This window comes from Pristiophorus japonicus, chromosome 11 (genome assembly GCF_044704955.1).
Source record: "Pristiophorus japonicus isolate sPriJap1 chromosome 11, sPriJap1.hap1, whole genome shotgun sequence".
Taxonomy (NCBI): Eukaryota; Metazoa; Chordata; class Chondrichthyes; family Pristiophoridae; genus Pristiophorus; species Pristiophorus japonicus.
This window is the reverse complement of record NC_091987.1, coordinates 127,498,279-127,523,304: the sequence shown is the minus strand read 5'-3', so window position 1 is coordinate 127,523,304 and position 25,026 is coordinate 127,498,279. Positions and strand designations below refer to the sequence as shown.

Here is a 25,026-nt window from a genome sequence, read left to right as displayed (position 1 = left end):
GCAGTCTGTCTGCAATGCCCCATCTGCTTTTTTATACAGATAGACCTTGCTCTCAATCTTTTGGACCACCACATGTACTAACTCACCTCCTCTTTCTCAACCCCCCCCACTAAATGTGGTTTTATTTTCCCTCATTCCCTTTTAGCATCTCTAGCTCAATCCTCAACCAGAAACAGAGCCCATAAATTCCTGTAAAAGGAAATGAAGATAGTTGCTTGAAAAAACAGGAATATTAAAGGATATGAGAAGTGAGCAGGAATGTAATATTAGATTAGGTGCTTCTGTGGGCAAAAATGCTTCTGGCCAAATGGCCCCATTCTCTGCTGTGGTATTCTATAAAAATCCAGTGAACAAGATTATTGTAATTGGGTGTAATTGTTAATCCCCTGAGTGTAAATTCGCAATGAAAATACCGTTCGGAAATGACGAGGCCCCCTCACAAAAAACTACTGGGAAGTTGTTGAGGGGAAACCTCACTTTGAAACACATACACAACATACTTATTCAATCCTGCTTCCAGCAAGAGAGGGAGATTGTGTGACACAGTACACAGAATTAAATTACTCTTTGTGATAAGTTTTTATTTTGAATGAAGCTGTCGAACTAACAATGCACAAGGGAGAACAGCAGGCTTGTCAGGTTTTTGCGCGTCTCCCGAGTTGGTATCTTAGCCAGTACAGTCTTTACAAAATGCGGATGCCATTGTTCTTGCTATAAAAGTCTCCATCAAATCTATTGCTGAAGGACACAGGCTTTTTTGTCGGGGGGGTGGAGGGGTCACGTTTCACTTCCAAATGTAAACACACCAACCATAATACCAGATGCCAGAGGCAATAATCATTTGTCTCCGTTTGTTGGGAATCCCTCACAGTAGCATTTCCTTGACAGCGCTGCTAGGTATGTATTATGTGTACAGCTGAGTTGCCTGGAAACAAGTCAGAAACTAGCGTGTGGCCTTCAGCCGTTGGGTTGACTGGTGAGAGAACTGCAGCCATTGTGAAGAGGGTTGAAATATCCAGCCTTGCAGAAAATGAGTAAGGGTGAGGTTATCATTCTGAACATTGGTGGGATGAAGTTCACCACCTGTACTGCCACCCTCAAGAGATATCAGGACTCCAAGTTGGCACGCGTGTTGGAAGGAGGTGACCCTGACATCCGAATGGTCAACGGGCAACTTTTCGTAGACAGGGACGGCAGTTTGTTCCAGTATATTCTGGACTTCCTGAGGACCCGCCAGATCACCCTTCCTCCCGAATTCTCAGAGTACGACAGGCTGGCGAGGGAGGCAGATTTCTACGATCTGCCGTCCTTGGTCGATCTCCTCAACCAGGATCGGCTCAGGCAGAGGCTCGAGATCCTGGAGGTGAGGTACTCCCTCCAGGAAACATACTCCTTTTTCAGGGTTTTCTGTTCCTGCAACAGCACCGTCGAAACATTAGCCGGTCGCATTGCGGTGTTTGCAGAGCAGCCGGGCCAAAACTGGAACCATTCTGTCTCGGCTCACGATCCCTTGGTTTCAATTCCATTGCAGAGACCTTCTCACCACGATCTGGTCTTCCAATGTGGAACCAACTATTCAGCTGGGGACGAGTTCTCAACCAGGTAAATACCCAGTTCATCAATCTCCTCCACAAACCCTCTTCCAATATTTCTGAACGCATAGAAAAGAATTAAGTTGTTCATATAGCGCTTTTCATCAACTCAGGATGTCCCAAAGCGGTTTGCAACCAATGAAGTACCTTTTGAAGGGTAGTCGCTGTTATGTGGGAAAGGCAGCAGCCAATTTGCACACAGCAAGCTCCCATATACAGCAATGTGATAAATGACCAGCTAATCTGTTTCTTTTAACTGATGTTGGTTGAAAGTTTTATTTGCCTCGAACACATTGAAAATAATAGAAAGAAAAAAGAAAGACTTGCATTTATATAGCGCCTTTCACGACCACTGGACGTCTCAAAACACTTTACAGCCAATGAAGTACTTTTGGAGTGTAGTCACTGTTGTAATGTGCGAAGAGTTGAGGGATATATATTGGCAGGACACCTAGGAAAACTCCCCTGCTCTCCTTCAATTAGTGCCATGGCAGACTTGACCTTGGTTTAAAAACTCATAGATGAATGCAATGTATTTATTGTTCCTCAGAAACCATATGAATTTCTTTTACCGGATTCACTGGCAACATATTTACATTTAATTTTTGAAATGTTTAACGTATATGCCTTTGAGAACTCCTTCTGGCAAAACACATTGCAAGGGTATCTAACCATCAATAGCTATAGAGCTGATAACCAATAGTGTACAATGCCTTTAGAATACCTTGGTTACAGGGACAATGAAAGGTTGAAGACTATTAATAAAAGCTTAGAATGAAAGAATGCCCAAATCTACTTCCCAATCGGCTTCAATGTATGTAAGATCTACCTCTGTTTGTCTCTGAATTTGTGCATGCATAAAACAATGTAGTACATAAGAACATAAGAAATAGGAGCAGGAGTAGGCCATTTGCCTGCTCCGCCATTTAATAAAATCATGGCAGATCTGATCATGGACTCGGCTTCACTTCCCTGCCCGCTCTCCATAGCCCTGTATTCCCTTATCGCTCAAAAATCCATCTATCTCTGCCTTAAATATATTCAAAGACCCAACCTCCACAGCTCTCTGGGGCAGAGAATTCCACAGATTTACAACCCTCAGAGAAGAAATTCCTCCTCATCTCAGTTTTAAATGGGTGGTCCCTTATTTTGAGACTAGGCCCCCTAGTTTTAGTTTTCCCTGTTGCTCGAACGGCAATTTCACTAGTCATGTGACTAGTAGTTGGCTGCGACGGTTCTTGAGTTAAATACCAAATGACACACTAGACAATGACGGTACAGTTAATGTTCGTTTAATACAGAAGAAGTACAAGTCTCACCCCTTATACTTTATAGTTACCCAATAGGTCCCTGGATGATCAGTCTGTCCTAACATTGTTCCGTCAAGGGTCTCTTCCCTGGTGCCTACTTCTGCCGAGTGTTACTTCTACGTCCTCGCTATGGACTGTCCGAACCTGCCTATCTTTATAACCCTGCTTTTCATGCCTAACTAGTCGAGTTGGTACCAGTAAGTCTGAGGTGATCAGGGTCTTTCCTGCTGTCGAGTTGGTGCCAGTAAATCTGAGGTGATTAGGTCAGTAAGTCTAAAGTAATTAGTTTCTTTTCTGCTGACTTGGTCTTTGTGTTGGGGGAAATTGGCTCCACTTTGTCTGGCCAGACCAGTGACCTTATGGCCTGCACTTCCACATTCCTCCCTTTGATCAATCATCATCATATATATATAATGATTTGATCACAGTAGGGTTTCGGCTTTGATATGGGATCCTCTTTGTACTTGTCCTCTTCTTTCAATATTAATAATTTCTTTGTTTTCAATTCTCATAGGTCTCAACAGGTGAGTGCAGAAGCTTGCTTTGGGTATCAGGCAAATTTGTGTTCCGTCATGGTAGGTCTTTTTGGTGGCGGTGAAACAATAAGTCCCATTTCCCAAATAGGCACTCCTGACGAATGTTTGGGCCTTCACATACAACATGGTCGGAGTACAGTTCTTGGCGGTGCTGTTCTTGAAACCACACACTGCAGTGTTTTTGCAGCTGGCATCCCTCTGGAGGATGGGATTCCTTGTTCGAGGTCAGACTCTGAATTTGGGTATTATTGATCCAGGTGGGGATTCTACCCTCTTTAGTTTCCTGCAGGTTTTCCTGTAATTATTCTACCATCCAGTTTCCATAACTTGCGACTGAGTTTGGTTCTCTGCTTTCTTGGCAGTATTGGTTGATAGTCTGAGCTTTCCAATATGGTGACCATTTTTTTCTCCAGCTTATCGTCATTTTTGTCCTGCCTCCGTTACCTGTCTCTAATTATTATTTAAACTATTTAAAACATGCTTTATTTGTCCAGTCAATCCCTTTATCTTAGCATTCAGATTAGTAATATCTAAGGTATTGACTGTGGCCATTCCTGCCCCGTTCGCTGTACCTGTCATTTGCAATGCTTCTTTTCCACCTACTCTTACTTTCCGTCTTATTCAGTCCTATTTCTGGTCTCAACAGTAGTGAAGTCAGGTCCTGATACAATTTCCTTAAATTGTCCGAGCACCAGTTGGGCAACTGAATATTACTTATGTTAAGTACAACAGGTATCAACTCATACTGTACATTATCATCAAATTACAGTAATAAACAAACACTCAAAACACAGAAATGTTCTGATTCCACCCCGTAGGATAATAAAACACAGTATCAGTTGCTCTCCTTACGGAATAGGTCTTCTCAATCTCCTCGAACCCGGGGCACAGCCAGGCAAAGGTATAGGATGGTTTCTCGTCCACGCGACTGTGTTCCGTTCTCTCTCTGGGAACCGTTGTCCTCGCTTCATTCTCCTGGCCAGGGGGGTGACTCGAGGTGTGAGACTCATAGCTTCGAAACTCCGTGACAAACTGTCAAACTTGGTGCCGTCTCATCGTGGAGGGCACGGACTTCGTCAGATATCCCTGGGGCGGGTACCTGGTCATCTTCTGAATCATTACCTTCTTTGGTGGCTTCCACTGAACTACTTGCGGCCTCTAAATTTTGGATGGGCGGCAAAACGGGTATTATACCTTGGGCTGAGATCGGGTTAGCTGTTGGGTCGGGTGGGGCGAGTCCTGTCTCTTCTGAATCTAACATGACGTCGTAAATGTGGCTGTTCATTTTCCCAAAGGGTTTTAGCTGGTTAAGGTGGTGCCACTTATACTTCCCTTGGCCATACATGACCTTGAACACTGAGGCGCTAGACTTTTCCATTATACTAAATGGTCCGGCATATTTTTGTTTCCTAATTTCACTGCGGCAGCCATTCTAGCAACTTCCAAATACTTGATCAGGTTTGACATGTATTTCTCTGAGGACAGGGAAGTTTTCTGGATCTCGTTCAAATCTAATCCCATGAAGGTTTGGACACCTCTCATGACTCTTCCAGTCATTAGCTCTTGGGGTGAATAGCCTGTAGAGGCTACCACTGTGTTTCGGATGGCCATTAATACATAGGGGAGGACCTTGTTCCAGGACATGTGGTTCTGCCGTACTAATTTTCGTAACATTGTTTTTAAATGTCCAATTCATATGCTCTACCACTCCGCTTGATTCCGGGTGGTAGGCGATATGAAATTTGTGTTTTACCCCTGCCAATTGCATGACCTGTTGCATAACTTATCCCATGAAATGTATTCCCTGGTCAGAATCGATGCCCTCTGGCAATCCCCATCTGGAGAACACTTCTTCCATAAGTATTTTTGCGGTTGTGGCGGCCGAGTTATTGTTAGTTGGAAATGCTTAGATCCATTTGGAGAATACGTCCACCACTACTAGGATGTATTTCTTACCACTGGGACAGGTGGGTAAAGATCCTACATAGTCTATCTGAAGTTGAGTCCAAAGGCCCTTGCCCTGTCTAGTATGTCCTAATTCTGCCTGGGTTTTGCACTGTGTCGGATTGTTCTGGGCACATATCAGACAGTTTTTGACATACCCTTCCATTTCTTGCTGTATTCCAGGCCACCAGCATAGCTCCTTCAATTTGGCCACGATTCTATCTATTCCCTGATGCCCATTGATCCTGTAGTTCGGGGGAGGGGGTCATCTCTGAAGAGTTAAAAGTGAAAGTTTTCATGCAACACACCCACGCATCATACGTTCCGGTGGGTACCTCGAATTGCTGCATTAAGTCTGACATTTTCCATATTCATCTATTGGCTGGGTCATAGGTTAAATTATAAATTCTCATAAAATCAATTCCTATATATCTGTCTCTCCCATGATAGGTGGAGTGGATAGGTGTGAATGATGAAAGAAATAGTGCCCCAATCCTATCTCTAATGGCTTAGTGAATGTTGCCATTAGACTATGGCCAGTAAAGCCACTAAGAAAGACTTTCTGGTCACTCATTTCGTCGTGTGTGAATTGGTGTTTACTACTGCGGTAGGTTCTAGATCCTCCCGTGTCCTATAACCTGCTGTAATGCGGCCACTAAAATTTGTACTGGGTCGTCGGCTGCCTTCCTGTGGCTCTGTGGCTCAGCACCCTCTTAACCTGGCTTCCCCCCTTTCGGGAGCCTACAATTCCTGCTCCAGTGTCCCAAATTCCCACAGTTATAACACTCTTGGGATTGACCTACATTATTTGACTCTTGACAAGGTGTTGCTTTCTACTTGTACAGAGTGTTACCTTTTTTTCCTGCATTTTATCAGTTCGGCAAACACGCATACTAATGCTTGGTACCACGCATACCAATAGCTTATACATTACAATCGTTCTCTCTTTCATGCATAATAGCAGTACACACCCTTTTCTCCACTGGTCCACATTCTTGAATTGGTCGGAAAATTTTTATTTTAAAATACCAAACATATGTGATTGCCTTATGTCCGGAACTAGAGGTTTTTCACACAATTTAAACCAACCAAAATTCCACCATGGCCAGAATTAAAGTTTGGTTTTCACAGGTTAATTAACCTCAATAACTCCAAATTAATTCAAACTAACCAGTGCCAGTTGCAAAAACTATACAGACACACACACACACACACACACTTAAAGACAAGTTACAAACCATCCACATGCTTTTAGCTTTACCATTCACACTGAAACATCAGAGGTTTTTAGTCCAGCTTTCCTCTACCCGTGCCCATATCGGGAGCTGTCTGATAGATATGCATGCACTTGTCCCTTTTGGACTGTGGATTTGGGGTTTTCCTGATACTCTCTCCATGCACTAGTCATGCGCCTAATGATCCATGCTTCTGTGTGGGTCTCATCAGAGGCTTCAAAATATTTTACCGATGCTTTACCATGAGCATTGGCGTGGGAACATAAGGTTTACCGCCACTATGAACTTAGGGCATCTGTCAAGGTTGTTCTATCTAAACCTGCCCCAAAGATGGTTTTAAATACAACCCACAATCTTCCTGCATAGGTGACAGGGTGTTCCTGGTCTCCTTGTTTAAATTGGGCCATTTCGTCTACTAGGTTTTTACTATCTACTCCAGCGGCTGCCTCCGCGGCTAAGCACATGTCAGTTAGGGTGCCTGTGCCTCACTGTTGTTCTCGGAGGAGAGCTCCGAAAATAATGAGCCCCACACATAGGGGTATAAATGTAACCGTCACCACTTCGTCTAAACCACCCGTTACTGCGGTCTGGTCTACAGCTGCTCTCCATAAGTGGTAGTTTTTCCTGTTGAACGGGGTCACTTCCTTAGCTAAATCCTTCAACTGGGTTATGGAGAAGGGGGGTCACGTATGTGGAGGGAGCATTGGCACCTGCTCCAGGAGTGCGGGTAGCAGTTACGGGGTGCATGGGGATAGGATCGCTCCTCAGGGGTCCTGGATATGGGGGTGGGTCATGGCCGGGTGTCTGTGGGGGTGGACGGTACTCCCAGCGGTCTGTATCTGAGCTACAATCACCGCTGCAGGGGTCACATTTACATGTCCCTCCCTATTTTGGCGAAGCACTTGGGGGCCATCTTCCCAAAAAGCATGCATAACACTCTTTTGCATGATCAACTGTGTTCGTGAAATAACTTATTCCCCGGAATACGGAGTGAGCTTTGCGAATCATAAACAGTTTATTAAACAGAGCGCTCTGGGAGAGACGCCGTGGACTCCGCAGTCACAGCAGCTGACTTCTCGTTTAAGCAGAGTCATTTATACATTGAAGTAAACAAGTATAGAAAATCTCATTATTGATAAGAAATCGCCTGACCCATGAGTCATATAACTGCCACTGCCTTTGTCTGTCTACATGACGTCTGTATATGATTATACGGTTAAATGGTTTATGCTAGAGAGTGACCTCATCCCTAATTGTGCAACTGCGGATTTTCCACCCCCTGCTGCCAAGCTGCCACTTGTCTGATTTCCCAGCAAGCTCTATTTACTCCAACAGTCCCTCCTGTGGTTCATGGGGACAGGAGGAAGCTCCCACCCCTCTGAACCATTATGCCCTGGACCCTTCTGCTGATGTAGTTCCTCTCACCACCTCTTCTGGTGTTTTGCTTGATGTTCAGCATGTATGGGGTTCGCCAATCCTGCGATTCCCTGCTCTCAGGCTGTGGTGGTCCTACAGCCAAATTCCTTTCTTGTGAGTGTTAGCAATGTTGGAGTAACGGGATCCGGGCTGGATCACTTGTTGATATTCAGCGGCTGGGACTATCGTTTCTCCCATTCTGGCACAATAGCACTTTACCAGCATAACCAAGAGATACAGCACTATTATGACAACAATTGTAACAAATCCCTGCATCATAAAGCGTACTCCCTTCCAATTATCGCACTTGTGCCTCCATTCTTGGCTAAGATAAAGCCTAGAGCCATCCTGTTTTGTAAAACCATTGTGCGTATTGCCACGGTTTTGGCGCTTATGCCTTCCAGCGCTTCAACTGTATCATTGGCAACCCTCTTCGAGTAGGGAGGCCAGGAGTTTTATTTTGTTTATTGCTTGGGCAACACCATAGGAGGGTGCTATGATAGCAAAGAATTGGGCGGTCTCACTTATATCTCTTTTTGCCAAATGAGGGTGTTGCGTCAAAGACCTCAGATGGTGTACGTATGGGACCATGTAAGCCAGGTAGCAAGACCTGGTCCACTTCAGTGGTAGCCAGGGGTACGCCTTATGGCCACAGACAAAGTATGTCCCATTATATGGGCTTTATGATGTTACCACCTCAGGGGCCCATGCATCAGTCAGGTTGCTACCATCCGTTAGGTTCTGGAATATTATGCGACTATTATCTGCGTCATCAGTTACGTTAAAATATTGGGAGCCCTTACCACGCCCCATTGTTTGCCCTCCAGTCTTGTTTCTAATGAAACAAACCGACCCGAGTGGTTCCCCTATTCCTGAGGTATTAGTAAGAACCAGGAACAGGGACTGACAACTTGTACTGTGCTTGGGCTGGTACCATCCTGTGTAGGTTTTTAATGGGTGGCTTGCTTGTTCCCATTCTGCCGCACTTCCCTTCATACTAACTACATACCTTCCACCCCCGTTGGCTAGACTCCCTTCTCTTGTCTCATCCGCGGAGGAGGCGTTCTGGTTGATGCACCATTCTGCCACCTCCGACAGGTTGAGTGGTACGAACCTCAGCAGAATATCTCCTTTGCGTAAATTGGGACATATGCGCATACCCAGCAGCTTGACAAATTTTTAGCTTTAGCATACGTATATGACATGTACAAGAACGTGTTAACATGTAATTCCCATTTTCTCCGGAGGGCCGTACCTTCTCCCCATTGGCTAACACCGAGGAAGCAAAACACAGATAAAGCGTACAGCACTTTCATTTTCATTGTTACTTATTACTCTATACTTTATCAATCTCCCAAACCCGCACGCAACATGTTGATAGAAGATGTGTCAGGGCCTTCCTGTCAATAGTAATAACGAGGTTTGTTAAGTGTTAGGGCTCATATACTTTAAGCTGGGACCAATGTTTCCATTGTCCCTTTCCCTTAATGTCCACACAAGCACAAGTATCACTGCTAAGCACGACCTCATAGGGTCCTATCCATTTCGGGGCAAAGCCCGGTTTTCCCGGTATGATCTTGACCATTACCCTTGTCCCCGCCGGGAGTACTTCAGGGAGAGTGGTCAACTTAAGGTTATCATCTCTTTCCTTTTGGTCAGAACGAACCGTTTTCCTCATATTTGCCAATTGCTGACTCAATTCGATGAGGTAGGTTCGTATTCTATCTTTCAATGGGCCCACCTCTGTTCCTCCCGTGGCGATGCCCTCGGGCAGCAACATTGCCCGTCCGGTCATCAGTTCATACAGGGTAAATCCGGTAGTGCAACTGGGGGTCACTCTTAATTTTATTAGGACTACCCATGTTTGTCCGGTGACCTGGATGGCCTTCCCCAAAGCCAATTTTAATGTTCTATTCAATCGTTCTACCATACCCGAGCTCTGAGGATGGCAGGGAATGTGGAACCTTTGTCTGAATCCCAATAATTTACAAACCGTTTTCATTACCGATCCCGTAAAGTGTGTGCCCTGGTCCGAATCTATTTGCAATGGTACCCCCCATCGCGGAATTACCTCCTCTGCCAAGATTCGTGCCACGGTAGTTGCCTTGCAATTTCACGTCGGAAAGGCTTCTACCCAACGGGTGAATTAGTCTATCACCACCAAGCAGTATTGTTTTCCCCAGGAAGCTGGGAGGGGTCCAGTGAAGTCTATCTGGACGTTTTCCCAAGGTCCCCGCGGGTGTGGCTGATGTGCCATCCGGACCTGTACCGGTTTTCCACTATTGTGCTGTGCGCATATAATACACCTATGGCAATATCGGCCGACGTCCGGCCTCAACCCCGGCCACCACCAGTCTTTCATAATTGCAATTGCCATTGGAACTCGTGCGGTATGGCTCGCGCCATGGTGTAATTACATTAACATCTGCCTTATACAGGATGGGGATACTACTCTCCCGTCTTTCCTCCACACATGGTCCGCTTCCATTTTTGTGCCCATTCCCTTTCTCGGCGGCGGGGATATCAGCATGAAGCTATACTATATTTATCCTTTCCTGTTCTACTCTTGCGGCCGCCACTTGTTCCACCCGTTCCGACTCTAAGGCGTCTGCGCGGCCTTGTCAGCCGCTTGGTTACCCTCCTGTTCTTTCGTCTTAACCTTCTGGTGTGCCTTAATCTTTATAACTGCTTCCTGTGTCGGTTTACTTGAGGCTTCTAATAGGTTCCTAACTCTTTCTTGATGATTAACGGGCTCTCCGCCTGTGGTGATAAAGCCCCTGCGTCCCCATGCGGTCATATAGTCATGCACTACCCCAAATGCGCACCGACTGTCCGTATAAATGTTTACGGTTTTTCCTTCTGCTAGCTTCAATGCTTCCGTGAGGGCCACCAATTCAGCTACCTGAGCCGACAGGCTCCCATCTATTTGTCCCGATCTCTCAACGTCTAAGTGCTCGTTCACCACAGCCCACCCAGTCCGCGGGGCCCCATCTATATATTTATGTGACCCACCTACGTAGAAGGTGAGCTGCGGGTCCTCCAACGGTACATCCTTCAGCACTTCCCATGTTCACTTCCTCATCCACTTCCTCACATTCATGGAGACTACCTTCCCCCATCATCCCCTCTGCTGGATTCTCCTCTGTGTCTCTGATTATCTTGACTGACTGATCGGCGGGTAGTAACACTGTCTCCCACCTTGCCCGGAGCATGTTAGAGACAGACCTCAGCCTTCCAGTGTTTAACATTTCCACAATGGTATGTTTGGTATGTAGGATAATATCTCCTGTCATTACCACTGGTTCACTGACTTTTACCGCCCATGCAGCACAGTTCAAGGCGGCTACACATCACAATAGTCCCTCTTCTACCAGCGACATTTTAGTAGTGTAATATGCCACCGGCCTCTTTCTATCCCCATGATCTTGTGCCACTACTGCTGTGTAAAATCCTGCATGATTGTTACAGAATATATGGAATGGCTTTTGCATATCTGGCAATCCCAGTCCGGGTGCTGTAATGAGGGCCCGTTTTAACTCCATTATAGGCTTCCTGTTGTTTCGGGCCCCTGTCTACCTCCGACGTGGCCGGAGGGGAGCCCCTCACTGATGCCTGTATAGGTTCGACTATTTCTGAAAAATTGGGAATAAAGCTCCGGCTGTAATTAAAAAGACCCAGGACCTTCCTCACCACCCCCGTTACAGAGACCGGACGAGGCATTCGTTCTATGGAACTCCGCCGGTCTCCGGGCATGGTTCGTTGTCCCTGCGACAACTGTTGTCCAAGGTACGTGACCTGGGCCAACCCTATCTGTGCTTTCTTTGGATTTACCTTAAACCCGCCCTCCAGCAGTGCTTGCAATACCACGACCAGCACAGCGGTGTGCCCCCTTTCATCCTCTGAAGCGATTAGGAGGTCGTCTACATATTGTAAAACTGTACTGTGGTACGGTGTCAGGTCTACTTTTTCTAATAAAGCACTCATGGCCTGGTGGAAGATGACTGGACTATTGTGAAATCCCTGTGGGAGTCTTGTCCAGGTATATTGCTTTGCCTCGACTGTAAAGGCGAATTTGTCCTGAGACGCCCGGTCGAGGGGGATAGACCAGAACCCATTTGCTATATCTAAAACCTTATGAGTGGGGCTGAGCCGGTTAAATATTGTGGCCGGGTTGGCCACAATCGGGTATACCTTCGAGGTGACCTTATTTAGGGCCGTGTAGTCGATCGTAAGGTGGTACGACCCATCTGGTTTAGACACTGGCCACACAGGGGAATTAGTAGTGCTTTCAGCGTGTCTCATTATTCCTCTTTTCTCCAGCTCCTTAACTATCTCTTTAACCGCCTGTTCTGCTTCCGTTTTAATGGGGTACTGTCTGTGGGCGGTATGGGCTGGTCCCTCGACTGTAATGGGCGGCATAACCACCTCTCTGGTATCTTGCTTGTCCTTAGCCCAAACTGCAGACAAGGCACTACATACCGATCGATAGATTTCCTTAATCTTTGTCCAATCTTGTGCCAAAACTTGCGCACTTCCTACCTTGGCCGTATGGCGGGTATATTTGGTGAGATGTGTCCTGGCCCCATTTGCTTCCGGCCAGTGCAATTTAGACTGTCGGGCATCTATCAAGAGGTTAAGGTCCCTCATGAGGTCGGACCTCATGATGGTACCCTCGTTATTCTTACACATATAGAACTGTGCAGGTATCATTTTCCCATCTATTTCTACCACCTGCACTGTGCTTTTATACGCGTGGACTTGTTCTCCTCCTAAGCCCACTATCACTATTTTATCCTTGGTTAACAGGAGGGGTATGTTGGTAATAGAGACCGAGCATCCTGTGTCCACTAACATTTCACACTGTCGGCTCCCCATTAGTGCAGACACATACATTTGTTCATCTGACCCTCCTTCCCTGGGGGCCACAGACCGTCAATAGCTGCTCCCTGACTTCTTGAGGTATTCACGGTACTCGTCGCTCCCTGTTTGTTGTTCGAGGTCCCAGGGGCCGATGTTTTACTGGCCTCGGCCTGTCCCGCCCAACATTTCTCCGCTAGGTGTTCCACCTTTCCACAATTCTTGCAGACAGATTTCTGGACTTTACAGGCCTTTGTCATGTGCCCGGCCTTACCACAATTAAAACAGGTTCGGGGTTGGGTACCCTGCGCCTGTCCTGCTGCCCCTCTCTCTTGTTTTATAGTTGGGCCCCCAGGTTCTCACTTTGCCTCTTGGGCATCTACGTTACTAGCTCACCGTACTACATCATCATAGTTGGCGGCGGCAACCACCCCCATTTTCAAAATCTTTTGGTGTTCGGATGATAATCCCTCCTTAAACATTTGGACAAAGGCTGGGTCATTCATTGTGGCATTTGGCTGTCCTGATGATTCCTCATAGGCAGCGAACAGTCGTTCCCCGTATTCTGACGTCCCCTCTCCCTTTATCTGTCTGTATGTCATAATTTTTCCCCAATTAGTGGGAGCTGCCCCGAGGGCGGTTTGGATGGAGGCCTTAAAGGCAGCAAAAGGTGCCCGTTGGGCAGCTCTGTCTGCTGCCAGGACAACATTCGAGGCCCAAGTCCCGTCCCGATAATTTGCATTAGCCTGGGCTCTCCACCAATCCTTCGGGCACTTGGCCCTGACCAGTTGATCGATGTCCCTAGGATGTAAGTCATGTACATCCCAGGTCTCGTCAAGGGCCTTCTAAAATTCTATGTTATTACTCCTTGGTTTCAGAGACCTAAGGTCCTTCAGGATGGTTTGTTTCTCCAATGGCGTAAACGCGGGATATTTTGCAGTTGGGTTTGCCGCAAGTTCTCCCCCTTCTCACTGGAGCTGCTTTTATTTCTGTGACGCCGTCACCCCCTTCTCCGGTCTGACCCTCCATTTCCGGAGGGGCCGACGCCACGGGATATATTGGCGCATATGGGGGCGGTATTTCTCATCCGAACATTTCTCCTGATGCGCATGACCTATTTGGTGTACCGGTTACATTTTCCAATTGTTTCTCTAATTCTCTGATTCTTTTTGTTTTGTATCTGTTGTTTTCTTCCGCTATTTCCTGTAACTGTGTAATGAGATAGGATTAATAAACAATCTCCTAGTAAAGGATCCTCTAGGAATGAATGACCATAACATGGTTGAATTTCAAATTCAGTTGGAGGGTGAGAAAGTTGGATCTCAAACCAGTGTCCTAAACTTAAAAAAAGGAGACTACAAAGGTATGAAGGCAGAGTTGGTTAAAGTGGGCTGGGAAAATAGATTAAAGTATGGGACAGTTGATGAGCAGTGGCAGACAGTTAAGGAGATATTTTCTAACTCTCAACAAAAATATGAGAAGGAACGACTAAGAGAAGGGATAACCATCCATGACTAACTAAGGAAATAAGGGATGTATCAAATTGAAAACAAGGCTATAGTAAGGACATATTATTGGTGACGAGAAACTGGGATTTAAACCACGTGAGCATGGCCACTAGCAGCACAGACGAGAGGTACTGTGTTGGTGATGATTGGGACGACTTTATTGAGAGACTACAGCAAAGTTTCATCACTAAGGAATGGCTGGGACAGGATTGGGCCGACAAACGCAGGGCTCATCTCTTGACGGTTTATGGATCCAGGACGAACTCCATGATGAAGGACCTTCTAGCGCCAGAGAAGCCGGCGGAGAAGACTTTTGAAGAGCTCAGTAAGTTGATCGGGGAACATTTTAAACCAGCGAGCAACATGCACATGGCAAGACACCGGTTTTACACGGACCGGCGGCGAGAAGGGCAAAGCGTTCCAGACTTTGTGGCAGATCTCCGGCGACTGGCGAGCCTATGTAAGTTCCCAGATGCACACAGAGCGGAGATGCTGCGAGACTTTTTTATTGAGGGCATCAGGCACGCTGAAGTTTTCAGGAAACTGATTGAGACCAAAGACTTGACCCTGGAAACGGCAGCTCTGATAGCCCAGACATTTATCGCAGGGGAGGAAAAGACCAGAATGATGTTTTGCAAAAATCTTGGTTTAAATGCAGCAAATGGACAAGGAGTCAACATTGTTAACGCGGCACACAGTTCTCCAGGCAGACAGGCAATCGGACATGCCCGAGCATGTAGTCGAACCCAAAGGGGGAATTCAACAGAGACAATGGCTAGTTGAACAGCGATTCATGTCATCGCAAGGGACAATGCGGCCAGTAATGGGGCCATCAACACCTGTTAATGGTGCGCTTAAGGACAGTTACAGAGACGATCAACTGGTAATGGACCTTTTGTTTCCAACAACAGCTCATGTTGGAGGTGTGGAGGCAAACTAGGGGGGAGGCCATCTTAGACTGGGTGTTGTGTAATGAGAGAGGATTAATTAGCAATCTCATTGTGCGAGGCCCCTTGGGGAAGAGTGACCATAATATGGTGGAATTCTGCATTAGGATGGAGAATGAAACAGTAAATTCAGAGGCCATGGTCCAGAACTTAAAGAAGGGTAACTTTGAAGGTATGAGGCGTGAATTGGCTAGGATAGATTGCCGAATGATACTTAGGGGGTTGACTGTGGATGGGCAATGTCAGACATTTAGAGACCGCATGGATGAATTACAACAATTGTACATTCCTGTCTGTCGTAAAAATAAAAAAGGGAAGGTGGCTCAACCGTGGCTATCAAGGGAAATCAGGGATAGCATTAAAGCCAAGGAAGTGGCATACAAATTGGCCAGAAATAGCAGCGAACCTGGGGACTGGGAGAAATTTAGAACTCAGCAGAGGAGGACAAAGGGTTTGATTAGGGCAGGGAAAATGGAGTACGAGAAGAAGCTTGCAGGGAACATTAAGGTGGATTGCAAAAGTTTCTATAGGTATGTAAAGAGAAAAAGGTTAGTAAAGACAAACGTAGGTCCCCTGCAGTCAGAATCAGGGGAAGTCATAACGGGGAACAAAGAAATGGCAGACCAATTGAACAAGTACTTTGGTTCGGTATTCACTAAGGAGGATACAAACAACCTTCCGGATATAAAAGGGGTCAGAGGGTCTAGTAAGGAGGGGGAACTGAGGGAAATCTTTATTAGTCGGGAAATTGTGTTGGGGAAATTGATGGGATTGAAGGCCGATAAATCCCCAGGGCCTGATGGACTGCATCCCAGAGTACTTAAGGAGGTGGCCTTGGAAATAGCGGATGCATTGACAGTCATTTTCCAACATTCCATTGACTCTGGATCAGTTCCTATGGAGTGGAGGGTAGCCAATGTAACCCCACTTTTTAAAAAAGGAGGGAGAGAGAAAACAGGGAATTATAGACCGGTCAGCCTGACCTCAGTAGTGGGTAAAATGATGGAATCAATTATTAAGGATGTCATAGCAGTGCATCTGGAAAATGGTGACATGATAGGTCCAAGTCAGCATGGATTTGTGAAAGGGAAATCATGCTTGACAAATCTTCTGGAATTTTTTGAGGATGTTTCCAGTAAAGTGGACAAAGGAGAACCAGTTGATGTGGTATATTTGGACTTTCAGAAGGCTTTCGACAAGGTCCCACACAAGAGATTAATGTGCAAAGTTAAAGCACATGGGATTGGGGGTAGTGTGCTGACGTGGATTGAGAACTGGTTGTCAGACAGGAAGCAAAGAGTAGGAGTAAATGGGTACTTTTCAGAATGGCAGGCAGTGACTAGTGGGGTACCGCAAGGTTCTGTGCTGGGGCCCCAGCTGTTTACATTGTACATTAATGATTTAGACGAGGGGATTAAATGCAGTATCTCCAAATTTGCGGATGACACTAAGTTGGGTGGCAGTGTGAGCTGCGAGGAGGATGCTATTAGGCTGCAGAGTGACTTGGATAGGTTAGGTGAGTGGGCAAATGCATGGCAGATGAAGTATAATGTGGATAAATGTGAGGTTATCCACTTTGGTGGTAAAAACAGAGAGACAGACTATTATCTGAATGGTGACAGATTAGGAAAAGGGAAGGTGCAATGAGACCTGGGTGTCATGGTACATCAGTCATTGAAGGTTAGCATGCAGGTACAGCAGGCGATTAAGAAAGCAAATGGCATGTTGGCCTTCATAGCGAGGGGATTTGAATACAGGGGCAGGGAGGTGTTGCTACAGTTGTACGGGGCCTTGGTGAGGCCACACCTGGAGTATTGTGTACAGTTTTGGTCTCCTAACTTGAGGAAGGACATTCTTGCTATTGAGGGAGTGCAGCGAAGATTCACCAGACTGATTCCCGGGATGGTGGGACTGACGTATCAAGAAAGACTGGATCAACTGGGCTTGTATTCACTGGAGTTCAGAAGAATGAGAGGGGACCTCATAGAAACGTTTAAAATTCTGATGGGTTTAGACAGGTTAGATGCAGGAAGAATGTTCCCAATGTTGGGGAAGTCCAGAACCAGGGGTCACAGTCTGAGGATAAGGGGTAAGCCATTTAGGACCGAGATGAGGAGAAACTTCTTCACCCAGAGAGTGGTGAACCTGTGGAATTCTCTACCACAGAAAGTAGTTGAAGCCAATTCACTAAATATATTCAAAAGGGAGTTAGATGAAGTCTTTACTACTCGGGGGATCAAGGGTTATGGCGAGAAAGCAGGAAGGGGGTACTGAAGTTTCATGTTCAGCCATGAACTCATTGAATGGCGGTGCAGGCTAGAAGGGCTGAATGGCCTGCTCCTGCACCTATTTTCTATGTTTCTAAACACACAGCCAGAGCTTGCAGGTATCAGCAATATACCTGCAGAAATTGCAACGTCAGCGGTCACTTGGCGCGTATGTGCAGGAAGCCTGCAGCCAGGTTGATGTACGAGGAGGACGGGCCCGATGTAAGCCCTAGGAGGCCAAATGGACACTGGGGGAAATCGCTGGAAGCTGAAGTTCAGCAAGTTCATGTTGAACACATATACAATTCATACACCAGGATGCCACCGATAATGATGAAAGCGCTCCTCAATGGCATTCTAGTATCAATGGAGCTAGACATGGGGGCCAGCCAGTCCCTGATGAGTATCAAACAGTTCGCCAAGTTGTGGGTGTCCAAGGCCAAGAGGCCAAAATTATTGCTGATTGACGCACAGCTACGGACATACACAAAGGAGATCATTCCGGTGCTAGGCAGCGCCACGGTAGTCATGACCCACAAAGATTCGGAGAACAGGTTGCCACTCTGGATTGTCCCGGGGGACGGTCCCGCACTGCTGGGGAGGAGTTGGCTTGCTGTCATGAACTGGAAATGGGGCGATGTCAATGCAATTTCTTCTGTGGAGCGAATATCATGCGCACGGGTCCGGGACAAATTTGACTCACTATTTCAACCCGGCATTGGAACTTTCATGGGGACCAAGGTAGTGATTCACATAAACCCGGACACCAGGCCAGTACACCACAAGGCCAGAGCGGTGCCGTACGTGATGTGGAAAAAGATAGAAGACGAATTGGACCACCTGCTGAGGGAAGGCATCATCTCACCAGTCAAATTCAGTGACTGGGCGAGCCCGATTGTGCCGTGCTCAAGGCGGATGGGTCGGTCAGGATATGTGGTGATTACAAGGCCACCATCAATCGGGTATCACTCCAAGACCAGTACCTGTTACCGAGAGCGGAGGACCTCTTTGCGGTGGCAAACATTTTTCAAAATTGGACCTGACTTCAGCTTACATGACCCAGGAGCTGGTGAGTGAGTCGAAGAAGCTGACCACCATCACGACACACAAGGGGTTGTTTGAGTACAACAGATGTCCGTTTGGGATTCGCTCGGCCGCCGCGATCTTTCAATGATAAATGGAAAGCCTCCTCAAGTCGATTCCAAGGACGGTGGTTTTTCAAGCCGACAACCTCATCATGGGTTGCGAGACTGAAGAACACTTCCACAACCTGAATGAGGTGCTCCACAGACTGGACCGGGTAGGTCTGCGACTGAAAAAGGCGAAGTGCGCCTTCCTAGCTCCAGAGGTAGAATTCCTGGGGATGAGGCTAGCAACAGACGGGATCAGACCTACTGCGTCCAAAATGGAAGCGATCCAGAGAGCACCCAAACCCCATAACACAACGGAGCTGCGTTCGTTCCTGGGGCTCCTGAACTATTTTGGTAACTTTCTTCCCAAATTGAGCACGCTGTTAGAGCCACTACACGTGCTCCTACGCAAAGGTCGCGAATGGGTCTGGGGAGATAGCCAGGAAAGGACTTTTGATGGAGCATAACAAATTGCGTGCTCTAACAATCTGTTAACGCTATATGACCCATGTAAGAAACTTGTTTTAATGTGCGATGCGTCATCCTATGGGGTCGGGTGTGTGTTGCAGCATGTTAATGCCAAGGGTCAGTTACAGCCGGTAGCTTATGCCTCCAGAAGTCTGTCCCAGGCAGAAAGGGGCTGCGGGATGGTAGAAAAGAAACCGCTTGCATGTGTATGTGCAGCAAAAAAAAAAATGCACCAGTACCTGTTTGGCAGGAAATTTGAGCTGGAGACAGATCACAAACCCCTAACGTCCCTTTTGGCCGACAACAAGGCCATAAATGCAAATGCGTCTGCTCGCAAACAGAGGTGGGCACTCACGTTAGCTGCCTATGATTATACAATTCGGCACAGACCGGGCACTGAAAACTGTGCCGATGCACTCAGCAGGCTCCCATTAGCCACCACCGAGGGGGAAACCGAGCATGCTGCTGAGATGGTCATGGTTGTTGAAGCTTTCGAAAGTGAAGGCTCACCCATGACAGCCCGTCAGATCAAAGTCTGGACAAATAGAGACCCGCTACTGTATTTAGTCAAGAAATGTGTCCTGAATGGGGACTGGGCAGCCATGTATGGGGCATGCACTGAGGAATTTAAACCATTTGACAGGCGCAAGGATGAACTCTCGATTCAGGCCGACTGCCTACTATGGGGAAACTGAGTAGTCATGCCCCAGATGGGCAGAGAGGCGTTCATCCGAGAACTCCACAATGAGCACCCGGGCATTGTCATGATGAAGGCAATTGCCAGGTCACACGTTTGGTGGCCAGGAATAGATGCAGACCTGGAACTTTGTGTTTGCAGGTGCAACACGTGTGCCCAGCTGGGCCATGCGCCCAGGGAAGCCCCCCTTTGCCCCTAGTCCTGGCCCGCCAAGCCATGGTCACGCATCCATGTGGACTACGCTGGTCCTTTCATGGGAAAAATGTTTTTGGTTCTAGTAGACGCCTACTCCAAATGGATCGAGTGTGACATTCTCAATTCAAGCACATCCTCTGCCACGGTAGAAAGTCTACGGGCAATGTTCGCCGCCCATGGTCTACCGGACGACTTGGTCAGCGGTATTGGCCCGTGTTTTACAAGCATTGAGTTCCAGGACTTCATGGCAGGAAATGGTAATCAACTATGTCAGAATGGCACCATTCAAGCCGGCCTCAAACGGCCAGGCGGAACGAGCAGTGCAGATAATCAAACGGGATGCTCAGAATCCAAGGAGGTTCCCTACAAAGCCGCTTATCACGGCCCCTGTTGGCCAATAGATCCCGACCACATTCGCTCACAGGGGTTCCACCCGCAGAGCTGCTAATGAAAAGGACGCTCAAAGCCAGGTTATCCCTCATACACCCCACCATGAAAGAAATTGTTGAGAGCAGGTGCCGGTCACAATGTGACTACCATGACGGGAATGCGAGGGCGCGATGTATTGATGTCAATGACCCTGTCTTTGTCCTCAACTATGCTGCAGGGCCCAAATGGCTTGCAGGCACTGTGATTGCCAAAGAGGGGAATAGGATTCTGGTAGTTAAACTTACCAATGGACAAATCTGCCGCAAACACGTGGATCAAACAAAAAGGAGGTGCAGCAACCCCATAGAAGAAGCAGAGGAAGAACATGATGTAGCGTTCACTTCACCACAGGTGACCGAACACCGGAACAAAGTGGAGGAGAGCCCAGTCATTGTGGGCAGTCCGGACAGGCCTGAGGCACCGCAAACAGCAGACACTCAGGTCAGCGCCCAACAACCAGAGCCCCAACTCAGGCGCTCTACAAGGGAGCGTAAACCACCAAAGAGACTTAACCTGTGATTCCAATAAGACTTTGGGGGGGAAGTGATGTCAATTTTCAACTGTCATTGTAATCCATGTATAAAATGACCTAAGTTGTACACCGTGAGAACACTGACCACTAGGTGGTGAACTTGTGGGAGACACTCCTAACCTGGACTTTCAGGTATAAAAGGGGAAGCTCCACCCACCTTCATCTATTCAGTGCTGGCTAATAAAAGGACTGGTCACATAGTGACCACCTCTCTAGTATGGGCCTCGTGTGCATTTGTACTGTATAGTAAGGACATATTAGCTTCCACTTTGCAGTGACACAAAAGTGGGAGTATAATTCTGTAGTTCATTAATTTGGAGAAGTGAAACCATTGGAAATTGGCGAATTTCAAATTGTTTTCCAGTTTGCAGATGGCTGTATAACTTCAGTCTGTCACAGGCTATCTTTTTGGACAATCAAGATTTAATATTGAAAAGCACACACCCAACTGCACTGGAGTGTCAGCCTGTATTAGGTCTCTGGAGTCACTTAGAATTATAATTTCAAAACATTTTGATATTTGCTATGTTCAACTTATCTAAAGGTTTAAACAATGCACATGTGTAGTAAATTTGGGTTGCACGTTTTCCAGTTCCTAAGATTTGTTTTCAAAATCATTCCAGAAATGTTGTAATATCAGGACATATCATAACACAATCACAATGACTAAGGAGGTGGTACTCAGTAAGATAATGGGACTAAAGGCAGATAAATCCGCTGGACCTGATGGCTTGCATCCTAGGGTCTTAAGAGAAGTAGCGGCAGGGATAGTGGATGCATTGGTTGTAATTTACCAAAATTCCCTGGATTCCCAGCAGATTGGAAAACTGAAAATATAACGTCCCTATTTAAAAAAGGAGGCAGACAAAAAGCAGGAGATTATAGACCAGTTAGCCTAACATCTGTGGTTGGGAAAATGTTGGCATCCATTATTAAAGAAGCAGTAGCAAGACATTTGGCGAAGCAAAATTTGGTCAGGCAGAGTCAGCATGGATTTATGAAGGGGAAGTCATGTTTGACAAATTTGCTGGAATTCTTTGAGGATGTAACGGACAGAGTGGATAAAGGGGAACCAGTGGATGTGGTGTATTTGGACTTCCAGAAGGCATTTGACAAGCTGCCACATAAAAGGTTACTGCACAAGATAAAAGGTTACGGGGTTTGGGGTAATATATTAGCAGAGATAGAGGATTGGCTAACTAACAGAAAACAGAGAGTCGGGATAAATGGTTCATTCTTGGGTTGGCAATGAGTATCTAGTGGGTTGCTGCAGGGATCAGTGCTGGGACCCCAACTATTTACAATCTATATTAACGACTTGGAAGAAGGGACCGAGTATAATGTAGCCAAGTTTACTGACAATACAAAGATGAAAGGAAAAGCAATGTGTGAGGAGGACACAAAAAATCTGTAAAAGGACATAGGCAGGCTAAGTGAGTGAGCAAAAATTTGGCAGATGGAGTATAATGTTGGAAAGTGTGAGGTCATGGCAGTTGGCAGAAAAAAAATCAAAGAGCAAGTTATTATTTAAATGGAGAAAAATTGCAAAGTGCTGCAGTACAGCGGGACCTGGGGGCACTTGCGCATGAAACACAAAAGGATAATATGCAGGTACAGCAAGTGATCAGGAAGATCAATGGAATCTTGGCCTTTATTGCAAAGGGGATGGAGTATAAAAGCAGGGATGTGTTGCTACAGTTATTCAGGGTATTGGTGAGGCCACACCTGGAATACTGCGTGCAGTTTTGGTTTCCATATTTACGAAAGGATATACTTGCTTTGGAGGCAGTTCAGAGAAGGTTCAGTAGGTTGATTCCAGAGATGAGGGGGTTGACTGATGATGAAAGGTTGAGGGCCTCTATTCATTGGAATTCAGAAGAATGAGGTGTGCTCTTATCAAAACATATAAGATTATGAGGGGGCTTGACAAGGTAGATGCAGAGAGGATGTTTCAACTGATAGAGGAGACTAGAACTAGAAGGCATAATCTTAGAATAAGAGGCCGTCCATTTAAAACTGAGATGAGGAGAAATTTCTTCTCTGAGTGTTGTGAATCTGTGGAATTCGCTGCCTCAGAGAGTTGTGAAAGCTGTGACATTGAATAAATTTAAGACAGAAATAGATAGTTTCTTAAATGATAAGGGATTATGGGGAGCAGGCAGGGAAGAGGACCTGAGTCCATGATCGGATCAGCCATGATCATATTAAATGGCGGAGCAGGCTCGAGGGGCCGTATGGACTACTCTTGCTATTTCTTATATTCTTATGTTCTTATATATAGGAAAATTATTTTCAGGAACATAAGCATGGTAAAAGTTTTTCTGCAATAAACAACTTAGCTCTGAATTCAGTGGATAAATTTATGACTCATTCCTTTTAATAATGATTATTATATGATCTGTTTCAGGTACGTGTCCATTCGACCTGATCAAAGAAAGCTCATCAATGGCAGCAATGTCCTGGGATTACTCATAGATACTTTATTAAGAGAGCAGTTCCGTCTTATAAGCACCAGGACAGTTTCCCCCAAGGAAAAGATTGAATGTTACACTTTTGAACGAACTAGGAGAACTGAACTTCTCAGTATGTCCAATGAGCAGGAAGGAGCAAGTGCAAATGCAGGACATTTTAAGGCAGTAAAATCACAGTCCAAAAGGAGGTAACACACTGCACCATTTAAGAACTGTTAATGAATTGGAAAACCAGACTTCAACAGCAGCCTATCTTCATGATCATGGTTTGCACGTAACAACCTGCCATTGCTGGCTTAGGCAGCCTCTGGCAGGCCAACATAATACAAAGTTCCTCAAACAGATGAATACTGACGGAAGATCATTTTGCATTTGTACTCGGTAGCTGTGTCCCTTCATGGCTGAGGAACCCATTTGCTAGTTTACCCTCCAGGTAATGGATGGAATAGTGGACTCCATGCACCAGTCCTATCCAACCAAATTTCCAGGCACTAAGAACATTTTCATGTTTCGAACCAGCAAGTCAGTAGGGCAAAACCCATCAGAGATAGATGTAGGCAAATCTTGGTTTCAATTGACATTATTCCACATTTTTGTGCAGCAACATGAGAAAAGGTTTACATGGATCTCTTGGTATATAGGACTTCTAGATACTCATATGCCCCATCTCCAACATCACTTGCAAGGCACCTGCTAGGCAGCCCAGTTCTGTTTTCCTCCTCATTGCAGAACACATAAAAACAGCTGTTGGCTTTAATAATTACATAAGCAGCCAGGAATCAGTACTTTGACATACTATAGAGTTTTTATGGCAGGGCAAAAATGTTTGGCCCATCTGTAATTACAGAATGTTCCGAACAAACAGTGAAGGTATGCAAGCCACTCACGCAATACCTCTTACAACACATAAGGAGAAATGTAATTGATATGTTACCATTGTTCTTTTATTTTGAAAGATAGTAAAATTCATTAGCCATCAATAGGAAGAGAAACCTACAAGAGACAAATAGAATTTTAAATGATTCCATGGGTTACTGAGAACTGAATGTTTATGTTCCTGATCTATGCAGGCATCTACTTTGTGTTACCAACAAAGAGTGAAAGATCTTCTAAAATACATGGGCCACACCAGGTCAACTATTTTAAAATGTAGAGGGAAAAATAGGCTGAAAGAATAGATTAATATGCAAACAATATCGCCTCAAACTCAAATGGGGTATCGTGTATTCCTTTAAAATTGACTAGTTGTCAGTTAACACCTTTATGCACTGCTCTGAAAAAGAAACTGTAGATACTTGCACAACTACTCATTATATCAAGGAGCACACTGTGTATTTGGGAGTAGCAGATCACAACATTACTCGTCATAAATCTTTGCTCATTACACTCTAATTAAACTTTAGGCAATCAAGAGGTCAAAAAGAGGATCTGTTCTCCGACATGTACGAAGAAGTTTTTTGTTCCTAAATTAGATTGAGTTACTAGTTTAAAT

General features: G+C 45.9%; 1 protein-coding gene across 1 annotated transcript; it reads left to right on the top strand.

Annotated features, from left to right (window-relative positions):
- Positions 1-1,030: 1,030 nt before the first annotated feature.
- Positions 1,031-23,726, top strand: LOC139276274 (putative potassium channel regulatory protein). Its single transcript, XM_070894023.1, has 2 exons — positions 1,031-1,602; positions 23,471-23,726. Exons 1-2 carry the CDS (start codon positions 1,031-1,033, stop codon positions 23,724-23,726), a joined length of 828 nt encoding a protein of 275 aa, XP_070750124.1.
- Positions 23,727-25,026: the final 1,300 nt, after the last annotated feature.